Raw genomic sequence first — 19809 nt, forward strand, 5'->3', positions numbered from 1 at the left:
CGGGGACCCGGAGGGGGACGCCGACATGAACACCACCACAACCCACCTATCATATCGCCTACCAACAATCTGATCTTCCTCACTACCTACAAATAAAGACACCTCACATAGACTTCATCATGTACACTCTACTCGGAGGGGCAAAAAGGTACTCAGATGTGAGATGAAATACCCCACCTGTGGGAAAGCACTATTTTTGTTTACTTACACACGCTACAACCTTGACATACACACACTATACACTCATATAAAAGGACACTGCATCTTACACATATCGAAGGTATTAACAAGCACAATCTGTTGGGGAAAAAAAAAAATGTTGAATTATAAACTGAAAGATATAAGATACAGACATACTATATAACCACGAATGTTTATTTGAAGCCTATGAGCCCTATAATTACTGTTACCTTGCTAATTTATATGATATCCTACTCCTTTTCAAAAACCTAAAACACAACAACAAACGAAAAATGAAAACAAACAGAAAAAAAAAAAAAAAAAATGCTGTACAGTACTTATGCAACACTTTATACACTGTTATGTCATGATAACTTGTTCGTTACCAGTTCTAAAATATATTGTACCAGATGTTCTTTCTTACTGGCCTGCGAGCCTAAGACACTTGTTGCTGTACGGTGAACAAATAAAAAGATTTAAAAAAAAAAAAAGAAAACCTGTGAAGGTGGAGCAAGTTGACGTCACGTCAGAATGTGATGTGGTGTTGAGTGCCTCTGTGCACCTCCAGGTCCTCCACTGTCCAGCCACGGCCATCGCAACACTGACCAACACACACTGACAGACATACACACACACTGACAGACAGATCCAAACACGCTGACAGACACACACTCTCTGACAGATACACACACACTATGACAGACACACACTATGACAGACACACACACACTGACAGACACACACACACTGACAGACACACACACACACATTTACACATTCTTGCACACACTTACATCATTTCAATTATTGCTCCCTACCTTTGAGAGCTGGTGTGGGGCCTCTCCCTGATCTTCTCTCGGGAGTTCAGTCTTCCTGCTCCCTCATGCGTGCAGTTTAGTGATGCCGGGTGCCGGAATTATGCCATTTTCCGACACCCGGCATCACTACAGAGGGCGCGTGCGAGGGAGCAGTAAGGAGCATGAAGACTGAGCTCCCTCTCCTCTCCGGCCAGGTAGTTTTGGCAGAGTAGGCACCTGCAATGTGGGGCGAGCAGGTGCCTACTCTGCTTTAGTAAGCATGTCAAACTCGCGACTCACCGAGCCGCCAAAATATTCATTGTGGGCCGCATGCAGTGAGTTTGACATGCTTGATATAGCTTGTATAAAATAATGTTTTCTTTAATTACACCTTCAACTTTCCATTTATACTTTTCCATCCATAAATAAGCACCTAACCTAATGGCCATAAAATGTAGAATATTTACAGACTACCATTATTAGTGTAAGGGAAATTAAATTATGTGTCACTAATTAAATGAATAATAGTATATCCTATAAAAGCTATAGGGTGTGTGTGTGTGTGTGTGTGTTTGTGTTTAATATCTATGTATATTGTCCAAACTGAAATATCATGTCATATTTTTCACTATTCTTGTAGATTTGGTTTTCCAACAGAAGAGCAAAATGGAGACGCGAAGAGAAGCTTAAACAGGATATTCAAATCACAGGTGATTCAAGTATATGCCCATTATAGACCAAAGGAATTAACCTTTCTGGGAATCTATGAGGCTAAATACATTTTGTGTGATATATAATGCCATCTGCCATTTTCTTTGTACAGTGAGTACAGTATTAATTAATATAAAACTTCCCAATGCAAGAAAATACACGTAGTAAAACTGATCTTGGAGTGCAATTTAAACAAACCTATATTTTCATTATGCAAAATAATCTGATAAGTCATCTTGCTTTCCTCCTTCAAGGGTCAATAAGTGAATGGATTATTCCTCATTCACCATTTGGGCACATTAAACATGGTTTCACCCCCTTCCACCATCCCATGATGACCGACTGCCTCTCTACACAGGTAACTTTGATGTTTTTAGTCATGTATGTGTCTGTAATCCTTGTATTTAATAATCTGAAAAAAATATTTTCTTTACATTTGGAATAATGTAAAAAATATATTTTAGTTGAAATCAGTGCCAAATGAGGGAGTACATGGTGCACAGGTTCATGGTTGAAGACTTCCTGTAGGTAAAGAGCTGGCAGAGGGATCAATACCTGCCTGGAAATGGTAGAGGGCAGAGGTAAGGAGGAGGAGGACAGGCAGATGGCTTAATACCTGCCTGGAAGGTGTTGCTGGTCCCTGGTAACAGAGGAGAAGGGATGGAGCATGTAGAGGGACAGGTGTTAGTCCCATGTCTGGGACCAGTCAACCACTGTTCTTGTTACAGTTGGAGGTGTGATATCCCTTTCTCCTAAGGAGGTCTAAACCCCCACCAGGACCCTGTCCTTATTTGGAGGCTGCATCAGATTTTGCAGAAGAAGACTTGAAACTGAAGCCCAGCAATGTATGGATCAGATTTATCAGAAGTAAAGAATGCTTCACTAAATAATCAGCTCAAAACCAAAAGGCAAAGTAGCTGGAAGAACGAAAAAGGCTAAATCGATTGCTGAGCTAATGGAGGGAGAAAAAACAGCAGGCTCCAAAAGGTTTTTCAGCCGGGATCTGAGGGCAACACCCCAGTACTACGGCCCCAACTGATCTCGCAAAGTTGTGACCTAGATGATAGATTAGATAGCCGAGAAGGAAAACAAATGGTGGGAAATTCAGATTTAACAGCCCAAAACACATAATCCCCACAAGGTATAATCCCCACAAGGATGGATGTATTCAGGATCCAAGGGATGATGTCGTACTATTCCTCCAATAAAGCCAGGGAAACAAAGAAAAATAAATAAAGCCAGATAAAAGCTAAATCCTCATGAAGTGAATAAAAACAATACAATTCAATCACCATATATCCTTAAGTGGGGCTCATACTAGTGTACGCTGACTACTGCAAGCTTGCTAAAAGCGCCTTGCTTGTGAATGTATTAATAGGTTATTTTGCACATTTATCATTTTGATTGATATTACTACACTAGTCGGGTTTTTTTCTCTGTTTATCTTTTTCATTCTCCATATTTTTATCTGGATACACCAAGGAAACTAACAAGTCACATATCTGTTGGAGGTTACTACTAGAGCTTGTTTGAACCTCTGTCTCATGTGAATGGCCATTTTTATGTAATAATTATCTCCCTTAATACCATACATACTACACTTTTTGGATCATGTTTATCTCTGTTTTTTCTATTTTTGAGGACTGTCGCGTGACAGCATTCAAGATCTGGACTTTTTTTATATATATAATTCTTTATTTTTGATGTTCATGAAAATAACAGACAGTCTTGCTATGCCACATCAGCTACAGCAAGTTGTTGTAAATGCATAGTATACGAACAGAATGGCATACACGATTAACTGCACTTTTTTCTAGGTAAGATAGATAGATTAATCGCAGCTCCAGCTAACAAGTTGCTAGAGATAGACTGTCATAGATTTACTAACATGTAGAGTGAGAATCATGCTTAAAAAACGATTGTTGTGTACGGTGCAAGGCAAGAGAAATGGAATATAACATAAAGTAAAACATATCAATGGCAGTCTTGCACAACAATACTTCCTAGGATAAGAATCATAGGTCAGCCTGCACCCTGCACATTCAGGACACCACCCCAGCACACAGAGTAACCCATGCCCTGTTTGTCTGCACCCCACCAGCCCCAGGCCTCAACACAACCCAGAACACCAAGCGTACGAGTCCCAGCACGGGTTCCGACCATGACTTGGTCTCTATGCTTGTGCATAGAGGTAGTAGTGGCCTTCTGGGGGAGTGAGTGGTGGATAAGGGACTGTCCCTCCCCCCGGCTGCTGCCCAGTAAGATGATGGTCCCTTGCAGGACTGAGCCTTCACCGCCGAGGCACTTTCCGAATCGCCTGTCTCCGTTTCTTGACCTTCAGTGCAGTATGTGCGGTGCGAGCGGTCTGATGCAAGGAAGATATCAGTGGGACTTCAGAAGGAGTGCTGTGGTGATGGTTAGGTGTATTCCAGAAGTCGCAAAGCAGCTTATCCCGTTTTTGCACGTGGCGTCTGCCATTTTATCCACTGAAAGCTGGGTGCTATGGATGGAAAGTTACTGGAGCATTGTTAGAGTAGTACTGGTAAGAAATACCAGGATATCCCTCACCGGCTGGGGGGGGGTAAGAGTGAAGGAAAGACCTCAAGGGTAGTTTCTAGCAGCAAACTGAGGGATCTGGAGCCTCCCCCACATTCGCTGTGAGTAGGCCTTCTTGTAGGTCGCGGGTCTACCTCCTGTGTGTAAGCCTCCGATCTCGTTCGGGAACAAAATCAGCTGTGGAGGACCCCTCCTGTCTCCAGGGTAATTCCTCCGATTGAATTCTGAGCTGTAAGTGACAAACATAGCTATTTTTAAGCTTTGCAGTACGGAGCTCACAAGATGAGCGACCGGTCACCGCAGCTGTCAGGCTCAGCCCCCAAAGATCTGGAGTTTTATGAATACTTTGGTAGTATTGTATTTCACATGTTTTTAGGCACAACCTGTAGTTTTTGTTTGTTGCATGATATCTTACTTTGGGACCATTTATTTTCAGTGTTTATTGCCCTATCTGCTTCATTTCAGATATTTAGCTCTTTATCCATTTTGTGTGTTATCCCAACAACCAACATTACATTATAGGTTTTTCTTTTAAAAAAAAAAAAAAAAGGCAAAAATTTGTCAACAGCCCTACATAAGACATTCACCAACCATAAACTAGTAAAAATATAATCGTTTTGGATCTGATAGGAAAACACTAAACATTATTTGCTTCCCAATAGTTCCCAGTAAAAGACATAAAACCAGTCATTAAGCATTTTAAAAATGCGTTCCTCTAGCCCCCGAAACCAGAAAGGATTAATTTGAAATCACTATATGTTTTATATTTGTTTCCAGTGCATTATCACAATTTTACTATTAACGGATTGAAATATTCTGTTTGATGAATAAATGTTATATTAACAAAAAAAGTAATTAACTATGCTTAGTGACAGTTTACCACTGAACATTTGCAGTACTGAATCTGCCCGCAATTTCCTGTATGTCATCAATAGCCAAAGAAAGTTAATTGCCTATATTATTAATTGAGTATGCAGCATTAGCATTTAAACATTGTTATATTATGCATTTAACATTCTAATGGCTTTTCATTGTGTCAATATAATTCAGATGCTTGCTTTTACAGTATATATTGTTATTACAGAGATGTTTTACTGCTCACACTCCGGTAAAATGTTCTACATTAACCATTATAGAACCCAACAGGTTCTGCTCAGAAAGCATGATATATTGATAGTAAAGTCTTGATTGCATAATCGCAATTTAACTAAACAAAAATTAACATCTCATAATTTCTTTGCTCCAAAATAATTTAGATCTCACATATCAGCTTCCATATTGAAATGTTAAAAATCAAGCCAAATTGCAGCATATTAAAAACTCTAGATTGTAAAATGTGTTGCGTAATAAGTGTGCTTTCACACTTTTGCAACATTAGAATCCCTTTGTTGGAGCACTGCAATTGGCTGCAGAGGTGCGCACCCTCTATAGATACAAATCTGATTACGCACCAGTGTCAGAGTTCACTCGTTTATCAGAAACCACTTGGCTTCTTTGTATAGGTCACTGCGTTACCAGCCAAGCCACACTAATCATTCATACTGACTCATGGGGTACTCAAGTTGCATATAAATAATAGTAAAAACTCTAAATACAAAGATTAAAAGGTTGAAGTATGGTGCTACTATCACCTTGTGTAGGTCACTCAACCACACATAAAACACGGTGAGTAAAACAAATATAGAATTATGGTGAGAACACACTCGATAAGTATATATACAGTGCCTTGCAAAAGTATTCAACCCCCTTGACTTTTTACTTATTGCATTACATTACAGCCTTAAGTTCAATGTTTTATTAATCTGAATTGTATGTGATGGATAAGAACACAATAGTCTACGTTGGTGAAGTGAAATGAGAAAAATATATCTAAAACTTTTTTTTACAAATAGAAAACAGAAAATTGGCATGTGCGTATGTATTAACCCCCTTTGTTATGAAGCCCATAAAAAGCTCTGGTGCAACCAATTACCTTCAGAAGTCACATAATTAGTGAAATGATGTCCACCTGTGTGCAATCTAAGTGATCTGTCATTACATATACACACCTTTTTTTAAAGGCCCCAGAGGCTGCAACACCTAAGCAAGAGGAATCACTAACCAAACACTGCCATGAAGACCAATGAACTCTCCAAACAAGTAAGGGACAATGTTGTTGAGAAGTACAAGTCAGGCTTAGGTTATAAAAAAATATCCAAATCTTTGATGATCCCCAGGCGCACCATCAAATCTATTATAACCAAATGGAAAGAACATGGCACAACAGTAAACCTGCCAAGAGACAGCCTCCCACCAAAACTCATGGACCGGGCAAGGAGGGCATTAATCAGAGAGGCAGCACAGAGACCTAAGGTAACCCTGGAGGAGCTGAAGAGTTCCACAGCAGAGACTGAAGTATCTGCCCATAGAGTTGGGCTTTATGGTCAAGTGGCCAGAAGAAAATCATTACTTTCAGCAAAAAACAAAATAGCACGTTTTGAGTTTGCAAAAAGGCATGTGGGACTATAACAAAATGTATGGAGGAAGGTGCTCTGGTCTGATGAGACTAAAATTTTACTTTTCGGCCATCAAAGAAAATGCTATGTCTGGTGCAAACAGAACACATCACATCACCCAAAGAACACCATCCCCACAGTGAAACATGGTGGTGGCAGCATCATGCTGTGGGGATGTTTTTCAGCAGCCGGGACTGGGAAACTGGTCAGAGTTGAGAGAAAGATGGATGGTGCTAAATACAGAGATATTCTTGAGCAAAACCTGCAGCACTCTGTGCGTGATTTGAGGCTAGGACGGAGGTTCACCTTCCAGCAGGACAATGACTCCAAACACACTGCTAAATCAACACATGAGTGGTTTAAGGGGAAACATGTAAATGTGTTGGAATGGCCTAGTCAAAGCCCAGACCTCAATCTAATAGAAAATCTGTGGTCAGACTTAAAGATTGCTGTTCACGAGTGCAAAACATCCAACTTGAAGGAGCTGGAGCAGTTTTGCAAGGAGGAATGGGCGAAAATCCCAGTGGTAAGATGTGGCAAGCTCATAGAGACTTATCCAAAGCGACTTGGAGCTGTGATTGCTGCAAAAGATGGCTCTACATAGTATTGACTTTAGAGGGGTGAATAGTTATGCACATTGACCTTTTCTGTTATTTTGTCCTATTCGTTGTTTGCTTCACAATAATAATAAGAAGAAAAACATCTTAAAAGTTGTGGGCATGTTCTGTAAATTAAATGATGCAAATCCTCAAACAATCCATGTTAATTCCAGTTTGTGAGGCAACAAAACACGAAAAATGCCAAGGGGGTGAATACTTTTGCAAGGCACTGTATATATATATATATATATACACAATTATTACCATAAATTGGATAAAAATTGTGGTGAAAACACACTTAATAGGTATATGTATAAAAACACACACATACAATATGGTTTATTATAAAGTGTTTACACAAGTTATTTATAATTTGTTCTAACAAAATTGTATTAAGAAAAGTGGATTATATATTGTTTTCGTATCTCTCTTTTTCCCTGCCTTCTCCTACCTTCCTTTATAATATTATTTATTTTTATTTTAGTTTATGTTTTCTGCTTCATCTCACTATTTTATTTTTGCTAATTCTGGCTTTTAATAAAGAAAAAAAAATTCCCCCCTTTTATGCTGTATATTATGGAGTTGTTGCTACTCTGTGATAGGCTCCACCAAAATGGTGCAGAGATATGTAAAAACACTATGTGATAAGTCATTATATACATAAAAACATTCAGGACTGATGTCTGATCAGACTAATGAACGTTTTGAAGTAAGCACGTCAAGACTGTAACTATGTCAGCTGAACAGACTCAGCCGAGTGATCGGTATTGCCGGAAGTACATCATAACGAAGAGAAGTAGCCCTGACCTTTGATCCGGAAATGATGTACCCAGAACATAGTGATGATTCCTGGCTCCCAGGTGGACCTGAAAAAGCATGCCTTTGTGGAATTAAAAAGCGAACATAGTGGCAGTGAATATTATCGAGCACTTTAAAAAAGATATTACCGTAATTGTTGAAACGCGTTAATGCAGTTGCTTATTGAAGATCTTTCAAGTTTTTATACTTTTTTGTTAAAATAATGTTTTCCTGGTTACTTTCTGTTATCCTTTTTTGTTTTTACAAATTAAGTGTTAGAAATCCAGTATCCAGTGGAAATTGTACCTGCATGATGATAGCAACATTTACAACAAAAGGCGCTGAAAGTCTGAGCCTACTATTAAGTGGCTCAGCAATATGTGAGTGGGACCATTTTGTGTTTGTTTTTATTATTATTGTATACAGATTTCAGAATGGTCATCTACCTTTTTATGTTTTAGGTTTTTTATCAAGTTTATGGTAAGAAGGGCATGTATGTGTGTTTTTAAACATATACCTATTAAGTGTGTTTTCATCATAATTTTTATCCAATTTATGGTAATAATTATATGTGTATGTGTTTTTATATATATATATATATATATATATATACTTATTGAGTGTGCTCTCACCATAATTCTTAATTTGCTTTATTCATTCCAGTTGCATATGCCTAGCTCTTGTTGTGGTGCTGAGGCAGTCACGAAATTACTGCTGGTGAGGCAACACTGGGGTCCACAAGCTGAGGGGCCGATCAGCTGGCCCTCACATTTTGGGCCACCAAGTGGTCATTTCTAATGCCCTAGCAGCAGTGCAGGGAATAAATGAGTAGCTGATCTGGATTCAGAAAAAATATTTACTTTGCTATAATCACAGCTTGGCTATTTTAGACTAAATTTTGCAGTTCAGACTTTAATTTGCTACAATTTTGTGTTTAGTGAATATGCATCCCACTTAATGTACTTATCTATGTTTGTTTGTATTTACAGCAGTTTTCTAACTCCCATCACAGTCCAGTGAAGCTAGATCGAATTTCACCATCTGAGTTGCAACCCACGGCTTTCCCGACATTTGTAGGGGAGGAAGCACAGACAGGTATCAACATGAAACCATACAGATGATGTTAGGGCTGTGACTTTTTTTTATAGTTACCTCATATGCTCACATTCAATCTTTAAGGTCCAACATACTTATTTAGAATTTTTCCACAGTATTGCTGTAAAACTAGATTAGTTATGATAAATGTATACATTTTAGCTTACAAAATACTCCAAACTATAATTGCGAAATAGTATTCAGGAACTTGGAGAATGTGAGAATGCTGAAAAAATATAAACAGAAAGACCTAATATTAATTTCTACAGTTTTTTTAACCAAATAATATTAACCAGCAATGCCACCCTTCTCCTGTTAGAAAATCCAGGTGTGATAGTCATTCTTATTCTACTGCTAAACAGTATATTGAAACTACAGAGCAATTCACATTTATATTCTTAGAGAGTGTTACCACCACCCTGGGTGGTTTTTTTTCCCTTGCTGAATACACTGTGCAGTCAGGCTGTAATATCAACATGTTTGTGCATATTTAAGACTGTGAGGCTGTGACGCCATTTCTGACCAAACATTAATAAACTGTGCAGTTATACTGACTGTATCATTGTGATATACAGTATGTGTTGCTTGGCACTACATATTCAGTTTGCCTATATATACTTACTTGTCTGAGAAGCACGCTTTCTGGCTGACACCCAACTGGGTGGTTTTATTTCCCTGGCATTCATTATAAGTTAGATTCATTCAATTCAATGAGAAGCCATTATAAGTTGCATTTTCAGTTGAATTTGGGGAAACGACTTGATGCTTTTTTTTGTGTTGAGCTATTGCATTTATTTTGCTTTTGTTTGATTTTGTTTTTTGCAAACAGCTGAAAGTCAGTAAATTTTTACCTGATTTTCAGCGGGGGTTAAATAATTTTGATTACAACTGTATATCACATATATTCATTAAGTAAAATGCATGCATCGTTTAAATTAACAATTCAGATAGTAGAAATGAACCTCAAAAGTTTCATAGATATGTATCAGGCATAACACAATATCACAATTGAATGCATTGCATACACTGTCTATATCTCCTGCTAAGCCTAGTTACAGAGTGTGGCTGCTATGGTAACAACTAGCACACTGTATGTTTCTGTGCTTAAAGGGACACTCCGGACCCCTAAAGCACTTTAGCTTGCTGAAAAGCTTTATGTGTGAAGTGCTTGTCCTATTTATTTTTTCATTTTGGAAATAGTGCAGATTTCAATAAAAATAGACACTTTTATAATTAACCTGGCTACAATCCCTGGCTTTCAAACAGATAACAAAACCTGCTACTTCCTGGTTTGGTTAGCTGAGTGGAACTAAACTCAAAAGGCAGCAATTGCCTAGAGCGCCTGCCTTGCAAAGACTTCTCATTGCGCTGCATTGGGAAGTCTGTGACTGGACAGCCACAGAAAGTCTAGGCAAGGTTAGAAGGGGAAGACTTCCAAATGTAACAGACGAGATAATCTGCAGGTTTTGCAAGCTGTTTTTAGATATAACTCCAATAAAAAAAATGCATAATTAAATGTATGCAAGTTTTTATTTAGGGTATACCTACTACACAGGGAATTTTATTGATTTTGTATTTGGGCAATGGAGTGTCCATTTAATCAGCAAGTGGTTAATCTGCAGAATTGTCAGTATCTTTGTGAGCAAACATTATTTACAGTCAGTGGGTATACAATGGTGGCAAGGCTGGAAACCAGTCAGCACTACTAGCTACCAGCTGTTTTTAAAAGCAAGGTTGGAAATGAACAAACAGAAGTTTGGAATTCAATGCATCTAAAATAGGGATAATTAAATAACACACAGTGAAGTATGTCAGAGTATAAATGAACTTTGCCCTGTAGATGTACACTCACAAGAAAATATGGAGTTTTGTGCCTTGGAGTGCCTCCCATGATTTAGGCTGGGGGGCTAAGACCTTCCTCGCCTCCTCCTTACCAACATTATGTCCAAAGATTAGCACTTTAGCAGTAAGGTGAAAGCCACACTTTGCAATAATTTGTATATATTTATTGCATACAAATTATTTTAAAAAAAAACAATCATAAATTACATATGAAATAAAATAGGTCCAACGAGCTTCTTCCACCTAAGTGGACTTCCTCAGAGAAACAATGAGATATGATAAAATAAAAGTACAAAATTACAAACAATTGCCAAAAAACATGCAGCCTGAAAAGACACTACCCTACCATTGTCTTTATAAAGGACTAGCCCCCAGAGTTCACTAGTGGCCCAGTAGGCATTTTTTCCTACTGGTGGCCCAGTAGGCATTTTTCTTACTCTCCTCTTCATTGGTTGAGGTTCCTCCACTCCGTGTGTCTTCCCGGGCTCCAACCTTCGACCTCAGCTGGTGCTAGTAATTTATTATGTCCAATTATTTGCAACGCCGATATGCATTCCAGCGCCATCTTTGATGCGTTCCACCGACGTCATTTCGCTTTGCAATCATATGATTGCATAGTTCCGATAATAGAACAAGTGCCTGAATACACTGATCGATATGCATTCCAATATGGAGCTGGAACACAAGAAACCGGAACTATGCGATCATGTGATCGCATAAGCAAAATGACGTCAGTGGAACGCTTTAAAGAAAAAAGCCCACTGGCCACCAATGAACTTTGGGGGGGCAACCCTATATAAAGACAATGGGAGTGTACGTTTTTTTCCAGCTTCATATTTTTTTTTTTCAATTTGATAATTTTTATTGTTTTGTTTAGAAGAATATAGGGTACAGAAATCAAGAGGGGAGTGGGAAAAAGACAAATCATATGCCTCATTGGCACCATCACAGATCACAGTACAGTTCAGGTTTGTGACGAACTACACTTCGTCACTGGTTTTTGGAGTGGCCTGCTTGCCCGCCTCCTACCCTGGGACTATGGGCCCTGTGATAACCCATGTTCAAAAGTACTATGGGCCCTGTGATAACCTTTGTTCTGCCCCTTGGACTTTTAAGTGGAACAGATTCAAACATGTGGCGGCGGCCATCTTAAATTGCCCAGCAGTGTTTTGCCGTTGAGTGTATGGAACTGTTTTGGGCATGGGACCATGTGCACGGTGGGGCAAAAATAAGACTTCCAGGAAATCCCTGTACCCATGAACCGATCTGGGTGATTTTTGGATATGTTGTTCACCCAGATCGGGGCTATCAGGGGGATATGTTGTATTTTGGGGTACTTTTTGGGGTTTGTAAAAATGTATGTTTTTTTCTACTAAAGTTAATTGAGTTAGTCCATTGTCTTTGTTAATTGTATCACAGGCAGCGGAGAGTGTTTGTGTACAGTAACTGGGAGTGTTCAAATGTAAAACTAAAAAAAAGTTTCATGTCCTGTGCCCCACAAGGTCCACGTGCGCAGTAGCCTTGTGGGGAAATACTGTAAAAAAGAAGCAGCTGGCCCATTAAACCTTCAGTTCTACTTGACCCTCAACTCGCAGCCTCGTCTCGTGTTTGGGGGAGACAGCTATAATCACTACAGGGATTGCTATGCTCTTCATACTCCCTTGAATAATCACTAAGCTCTTGTAAGAGCTTTTTCCTGTTCCTGCTTCACTCTCCTACGGAAAGAGAGGTTCACCCACTGGAGCCTTGTTGTAGGTCTAGGATGGGTAGGAGACGGCGAGACCCCAACCAAGCTACGGCGGTTTGTGGGGTCTTCTGTGCTTATGGTGTCTGGTGCGGAGCTGATGGTCCTTGGTAAGCACTAGCAGCATCAATTGACGGAAGGTCCGTTACAAGGTTTATCCATATTAGTCTTAATGTATTACAACCATGCCAAAAGTGCATAAATCCATGTCATGTTCCTAATGGCAACACGGTACTGACTACAGCAAACACCTATTTATCCCCTAGTGTAGAACCCCAGTAGCCAAGGTGGTTTATTCTACTGGTTATGAGTCACTTTGGGGGACGCCTTGTACCAGTTGTGATCATCAGGCTGGCATGTCAGCATTGAAGGGATTCTAAAGTTAGTTAACTGGCATCCTAGACGAACATCAACCTTTCATTGCTAAAGGCAAGAACATCAGATCTTTAACACAGTCAATCAGTCCAGTGGGGTTGTTATGCAAGTGTTCATTTTGGGTAGAGCATGTCTGACTGGAATATATCTAATCTATGTCTGTTCCGATGTCATTAGAGTTAGCATCTCCACCGCTTGTGTATTTTATTGTGCCGTCACCTCTTATATAGATTGTGGGGAAAGTTGTGGTATGGAACTGCTGACATATACCAGTTTTATATGCGTATTGGTGATGCCTCTTTATCTGGGCATAATACTTCCTCTATTATTGACCATCTCGGATTAATATGTGTGGTCGTGTGAATACTACAGGCTTTCTTGGGCCCGCCACTATTACCGTTCAACTCCTGTTTAACTTGCACCCCGTGCATGTAGGAATTGCATGTTTGCTGTGCGTATTTTGTGCAACAAATCAACTTTGTTGAAGCCGAACAGTGACTGCCTATCTATAGTGTGGCCTGAAACATATGACGTTGAGGAATAACTACTTACAAAGTGAGTAGCTCTTGCGTGCAACTTTGCTGCCTTTCTTGAATTCTCCAATGTTTAGATTTAAATTTGCACCTTCAAGCCATATACCAATCCCACAAGCAGTGTAAGGGAGAATCTCTCCCCCCCCCCCCCCCCCCTTTGATTGCCCCACTCTTGTTAATCATTGGAGAGCTGCTCTTTCTGTAAGTGCCCTCTGGGCAAGGAATTAGGTAATCCATCCGAGCGCAGCACCCTTTAGTGGTGGGTTGCTAGGGTGTTTTTTTTTTCTTCATTATGTAGGTTATATGGTGGTAGGCATCTAACCCTTCTAGTCTAATGATCTATCAAGCGATCACTCCACCCCTGGTCCCTGATTACACTGAGCTTCGATTGCCTCCACCCCACCCCTCTCTCTCGCCTTTATGTGCTTTCAGGCTGCATGTTTTTGTCAATTGTTGGTACTTTTGTACTTTTATTTTATCATATCGCATTATGTCCCTGAGGAAGTCCACTTAGGTAGAAGAAACATGTTGGACCTATTTTATTCATTTTATATTTTATGTTTTTTATTTTTTTAATAATTTGTATGTAATGAATATATAGAAATTATTGAAAGACGTGGCTTTCACTTTACTGCTAATCTTTGGAAAAACTGCTGGTGAGGAGAAGACAAGGAAAGTTTTCGCCCCCCAGCCTACATCAGGGGAGGCACCCCAAGGCACAAAACTCTATATTTTTTTTGTGAGTGTACATCTACAGTGCAAAGTTAATTTATATTCTGACATACTTCACTATGTGTTATTTGTTTATCCCTATTTTAGATGCATAGCTGAATTCCAAATTTCTGTTTGTACATTTTGCTGTTAAGAGTGGTGATAAATTGGGAAAACCACCTGGGAAGCTGCATGTCAGGAATAGCTGATGCCCAACATGCAGATCTTAAGTAAAAATAAAAGAAAACCCTAAGACGTATTACCTGGCCTTAGATTGGCCGGATTTAACGTATAAAAGAAAAAAACACACAACAAGATATGCACAGGAACACAGAAATTACGGAAACAAAGAACAAACCGAGATGTGTCCTAGTCCGCTACCGGGAATGAGCGAACCCGGCGGGTGTCTGCAGGACAGGTAAGATTCTGGCAGCATTCCCCTTGATGTGTGGGAATGCCGCCGCAACGATGCTCGCCCGCCGGGACCCATACTGCTCTCTGGCAGGAGCGGACCCAACGGGCGGCGTGACACTGCATCAGTTACACAAAAGTTATGTACCACTGTGGTGGTGTGTGTTGCACACTTGAATTGGATGACGCAATTGTGTGATACACACCAATTATTTTTTGTATATTTGTAAGGTTGAAAATGAGTCCATCATGTTATAAATAAATGTTACAATATTGTTTTGCAAGTGAAAAGAGCTTGTGCAGTAGTTCATGATTATTTCATATATTCATGTGTAATTCTTATTGTACATTTATTTCAGTAAATATCTCTTCTACATCATCCTCTCCTATGACGGGAAACTCTCTGTTTCCAGCGGATTTTAGGCCAAACAGGCCACTTCCAGGTTTAGATGGAATGTCACTTCCTCTTTCATTGCAACCTATATCACTTCCTGTTCATCATACCATCACAATGCCCCATGTGTACCCTCCAATCCCACTGGTCAACATGGAGGATCATGGATTTCAACAAAGCTATCACAGCTGTGGATCACCGTTGGCATTTGAAAGCTTGCGTCCCATATACCATTATTGATTACGAAAAATCTCCTGACTGAAGAAACATGTACAGCCATATGATCACACTGTGGAATTATCTTAGAATGAAAATATTTAAAGACAAACTAGTCATTTTTCTCACCAAAAAGTAAGAATATATGGAGTACTTGACACAGAGACATGTTTGTTACTTTAGAAAAGTATGTCAATATAAAATTATGTGTTTTTCTGTCTATCTTCCTGTTTGTCTATCCATAGGTATCAAAAGTTTACAAACAAGGTCGAAGTTCAGATATATATATATATATATTTATTTATTTATTTTATTGTTTGGAATTTTAAAAAGCTTTTATAGCTGATCTGTTGGTAAGCATGAATGTGTAAATAAAGCCGAGCAGTTGAGAAACTAAAGTGAAATTACATTTTGTTAATTGTTTTGTTTTTCTATGTTATTAAAAATCTTTTGCAAAAACAGTGTCTGAAAATGTTTGCAATCCTAATAATTTTAACCCCTTTCGTGACAGAAATTTTCCATCATTACTAAAAAAAAATACTGGGGTTAATGCTGATGTACTTTTTAAAAAGTAAAAAAAAGTTTTAAAAAAAAAGTGCTTATTACCACTGCCACGCTAAGTTCCAAAATATGCCTTTGAAAATACCCTGGGGCTAGCTTCTTTAAAAAATTGTATGTCTTTGTAGGGTAGTGTGAATAAAAAAACTGTAAAAATACTCAAAAATAAGACATAGACCCAGCATCGAAATTCAACGTTTGAGAAAAACCCTGAAATAGCTGTGTCTTAAATGTGCCCCTTTAACATCCACATATACCTGGCAAAGATACATACAAAGGTATTGCTGTACTCAGATGACATGGCTGAACAACATATGAAGTATTATACTGCTGGAGAACACATAAGGTTTGCAAAATATACAGTAAAAACGCACTGTGTGTATCAAAAAGGCAGAAAAAAAAGCTTATTACTACTACACAAACTAGCAAAAAAAGCTATCCAATGCACAGGTTCAAAATATGCCTTTTGAAATACCCTGGGGTGTCTTCGTTAAGAAATGGTATGCCTTTGCGGAGTAGTTTGAATAAGCAAATAACACAGACCCATGAAAACCATCTATGAAAAATCACACTTAAAAACCTGTAATTGTCATGTGTCTTTTACAGAACTGTAACTTCACAAAATAGTGTCTAGGACCAAGGTCATACATTGGACATATATTTTTACTCAGAAGATGTAACTGAGCATAATTTGTGGGGTTGCAACATGTATGTTTAAAAAAAATGCCTTTTTTCACCACAAACTTTTTGGGTGAAAAAATGGCAGCAAGTTAAGGAACAATATATGCCATATAAGATGACCTGGAGTGTCTGAAAATGGAAGACCTTTGTGGGGTTATTTGAACAGTCAAACTGCTTTAATGCCCCAAAATGAGACATACGACCATCAAATCCATTAATGAATATTCTACCATAGTCTGATGAAATAGCTTGGTCTTTTATATGGCATTGTTGTCAGGGTACCTGAAGTCTCTACCTCCGAGAGAGGTAGAGACTTAGACGTTCATCCGTCCGGACGCCATGTTTCCTCTGTTCCTCGCGGTCGACCCGGTCACACAAACGCCGGCCGCGAGGGAGTCTCTTCCTTTTGTAGCATGGTGCCCGGAGGCCGACGTCATCACGCCAATCCGGAACGACCTGTCACTCAGTCCGAGACAGACTAATCAGGTTTCGTCGGAGGCGTGTCTATCCTCTCTAGCCAGGGTATTTAAACATACTTCGCCCTGTTGCTCATTGCCCTGTCGTGGTTCTAGCCTGTCTAGTCACACAGTGCTCTGGTGTTTCTCAGTTATCCTTTTGGTTTCGACCCGGCTTGTTTCCTTACTCTGTTTACCTCCGTTATCCTTGACCCGGCTTGTTCCTCGCTTACCTGTCTTCTCGTTCCCTCGACCTCGGCTTGTCTCTGACCATTCTCTATACTCTCTGTACGTTAGCCCGGCCATTCTAAGGACCGGTATACGTATCCTGTACCTGTTTGTACTTTGCGTGTTGGATCCCTGTCCCGATCCTGACATTACGACAGGGCCAATGGATCCTGCAGGTACAAACAGTCAGGTTGGTTCCTCTGATTCCAGGTTTGACGCCATGGAACACAGAATGGACCAAATGGCCTTAGCACTACAGGCATTGTTGTCTCGTGCTAATAATCCTCCAGAGGAGACGCGTCCTACTCCTATTTCCTCTGTAGGTTCAGGCCTAGAGGTAGCTACTGTAGGTGCCTCTTCCCGTGTTACTCCACCTGTACGTTATGGTGGGTCACCTGAGAAGTGTCGTGGTTTTTTAAACCAGATCAGCATTCACTTTGAATTGCAACCTCGCTCCTATCCTACCGATAGGGCAAAGGTTGGGTTTATTATCACCTTACTCATTGAGAAAGCTCTGAGATGGGCTAACCCATTATGGGAGAACGATAACCCGTTGGTATACAATTATACTGCCTTTGTAGCTGCTTTTAGAAGAACTTTTGACCCCCCTGGTAGAAGGGTCAATGCAGCCAGATTACTGTTGCGCCTGAGACAGGAGAACCGAACATTAGTGGATTATGCACTAGAGTTCAGGTCTCTGGCGTCAGAAGTTAAGTGGAATGAACAGGCTTATATGGATGTATTCTTGAACGGGTTATCAGATGTTATCCTTGACGAAATTGCTACTAGGGAGCTACCAGAGAATTTAGAGGACTTAATTTCGTTCATTTCTCGTATTGATGAACGTATAAGAGAAAGACAGAACACTCGAGAGAGGAACCTAAGACCTGCCTTTAAATTGGCACCCGCATTTCTAAGTCCTGAGTCCAATACCTCACTGATTCCTGAACCTATGCAGATAGGCAATACTCATCTCTCAGAAGAGGAGAGACTGTACAGGAGAAGGGAGGGATTGTGTATGTATTGTGGAGTCAGAGGTCATTTACGCCTGAATTGTCCTGTTCGCTCGGGAAACGCCCGCACCTAAGTTTCTCTAGAGGACAGGCCTTGGGTGTTTCTATTTTGTCCTCTACGCATAATTACAAAAATCACAGGCTTTTACTACCAGTTTCTTTAACATGGAAGAAGGAAGTACTTAAGACCGTGGCATTGATAGATTCCGGCGCTGCTGAGAATTTTATCGATCAAGCCTTTGCCACTAAGCACACTATTCCTTCCCAGTTAAGAGAGACCCCCTTGGCCGTTGAGGCCATTGATGGTAGACCCCTACTCGAGCCTGTTATTACTCGTGAGACTATATCCATGAGCCTGTCTGTTGGTATCTTACACGAGGAGAGTATATCTCTTATGCTTATTTCGTCCCCTTCCGTTCCCATAGTCCTGGGGTATCCATGGTTAAAGAGACATAACCCTACTATCGATTGGGAGTTAGGGGAGATACTCTCGTGGGGTCAGGGTTGTCAGGAGAGGTGTTTACAGAAGGTATCCCCTTTGGCTGTAATTTACACACCTGACACTACTACCCAGCCTAAAGAGAGACAGATACCTCCTTTGTACATGGACTTAAAGGCAGTATTTGATAAAAAGAACGCTGATACTCTACCTCCACACAGGTCCTTTGATTGTAAAATTAACCTATTACCTGGTACCATGCCTCCTAGGGGCAATGTATACCCTCTATCCACTAAAGAGAATGCTGTTTTAGAGGAGTATATTCAGGAGAATTTAGACAAGGGATTTATCAGGAGATCCTCATCTCCTGCCGGGGCTGGGTTCTTTTTTGTTAAGAAGAAGGATGGGTCACTCAGACCTTGTATCGATTATCGAGGGTTGAATAAAATAACCATCAGGAATGCCTATCCTATCCCCTTGATTACAGAACTCTTTGATCGGTTAAAGGGCTCTAAGATTTTCACCAAGTTGGACCTCAGAGGGGCGTACAACTTGGTGAGAATTCAGCAAGGCCATGAGTGGAAGACAGCGTTTAATACCCGCTATGGTCATTATGAGTATACGGTCATGCCTTTTGGTCTCTGTAACGCACCTGCAGTTTTCCAAGATTTGATTAACGAAGTTCTTAGGGAATTTCAACATGATTGTGTTATTGTCTACCTGGATGACATACTCATACACTCTAAAGAGATTGAGACCCACCATCGACAAGTCAGACAGGTATTACACAAACTTTTACAACATGGTTTGTACTGTAAACTTGAGAAATGCAGTTTTGACCAGACCCAGATAGACTTTCTTGGATACGTGATTTCTGGGGAGGGCTTTAAGATGGATCCTGACAAACTCCAGTCTATTTTAGATTGGCCATTGCCTCAGGGACTCAAAGCTATTCAGAGATTTATTGGCTTCTCTAAT

The 19809-nt window shown here is 39.9% G+C and overlaps 1 protein-coding gene across 1 annotated transcript in view; it reads left to right on the forward strand.

Moving 5' to 3' along the window:
- Positions 1-15481, forward strand: part of PAX4 (paired box 4) — a 111003-nt gene extending 95522 nt beyond the window's left edge. Inside the window, exons 7-8 of the mRNA XM_063446240.1 lie at positions 1618-1687; positions 15207-15481. Coding sequence (XP_063302310.1) covers positions 1618-1687; positions 15207-15481 — 345 coding nt within the window. The remainder of the gene's footprint in view (positions 1-1617; positions 1688-15206) is intronic.
- The last annotated feature ends 4328 nt before the right edge of the window (positions 15482-19809 follow it).

This window comes from Pelobates fuscus, chromosome 3 (genome assembly GCF_036172605.1).
Source record: "Pelobates fuscus isolate aPelFus1 chromosome 3, aPelFus1.pri, whole genome shotgun sequence".
In the NCBI taxonomy this organism is placed as follows: domain Eukaryota; kingdom Metazoa; phylum Chordata; class Amphibia; order Anura; family Pelobatidae; genus Pelobates; species Pelobates fuscus.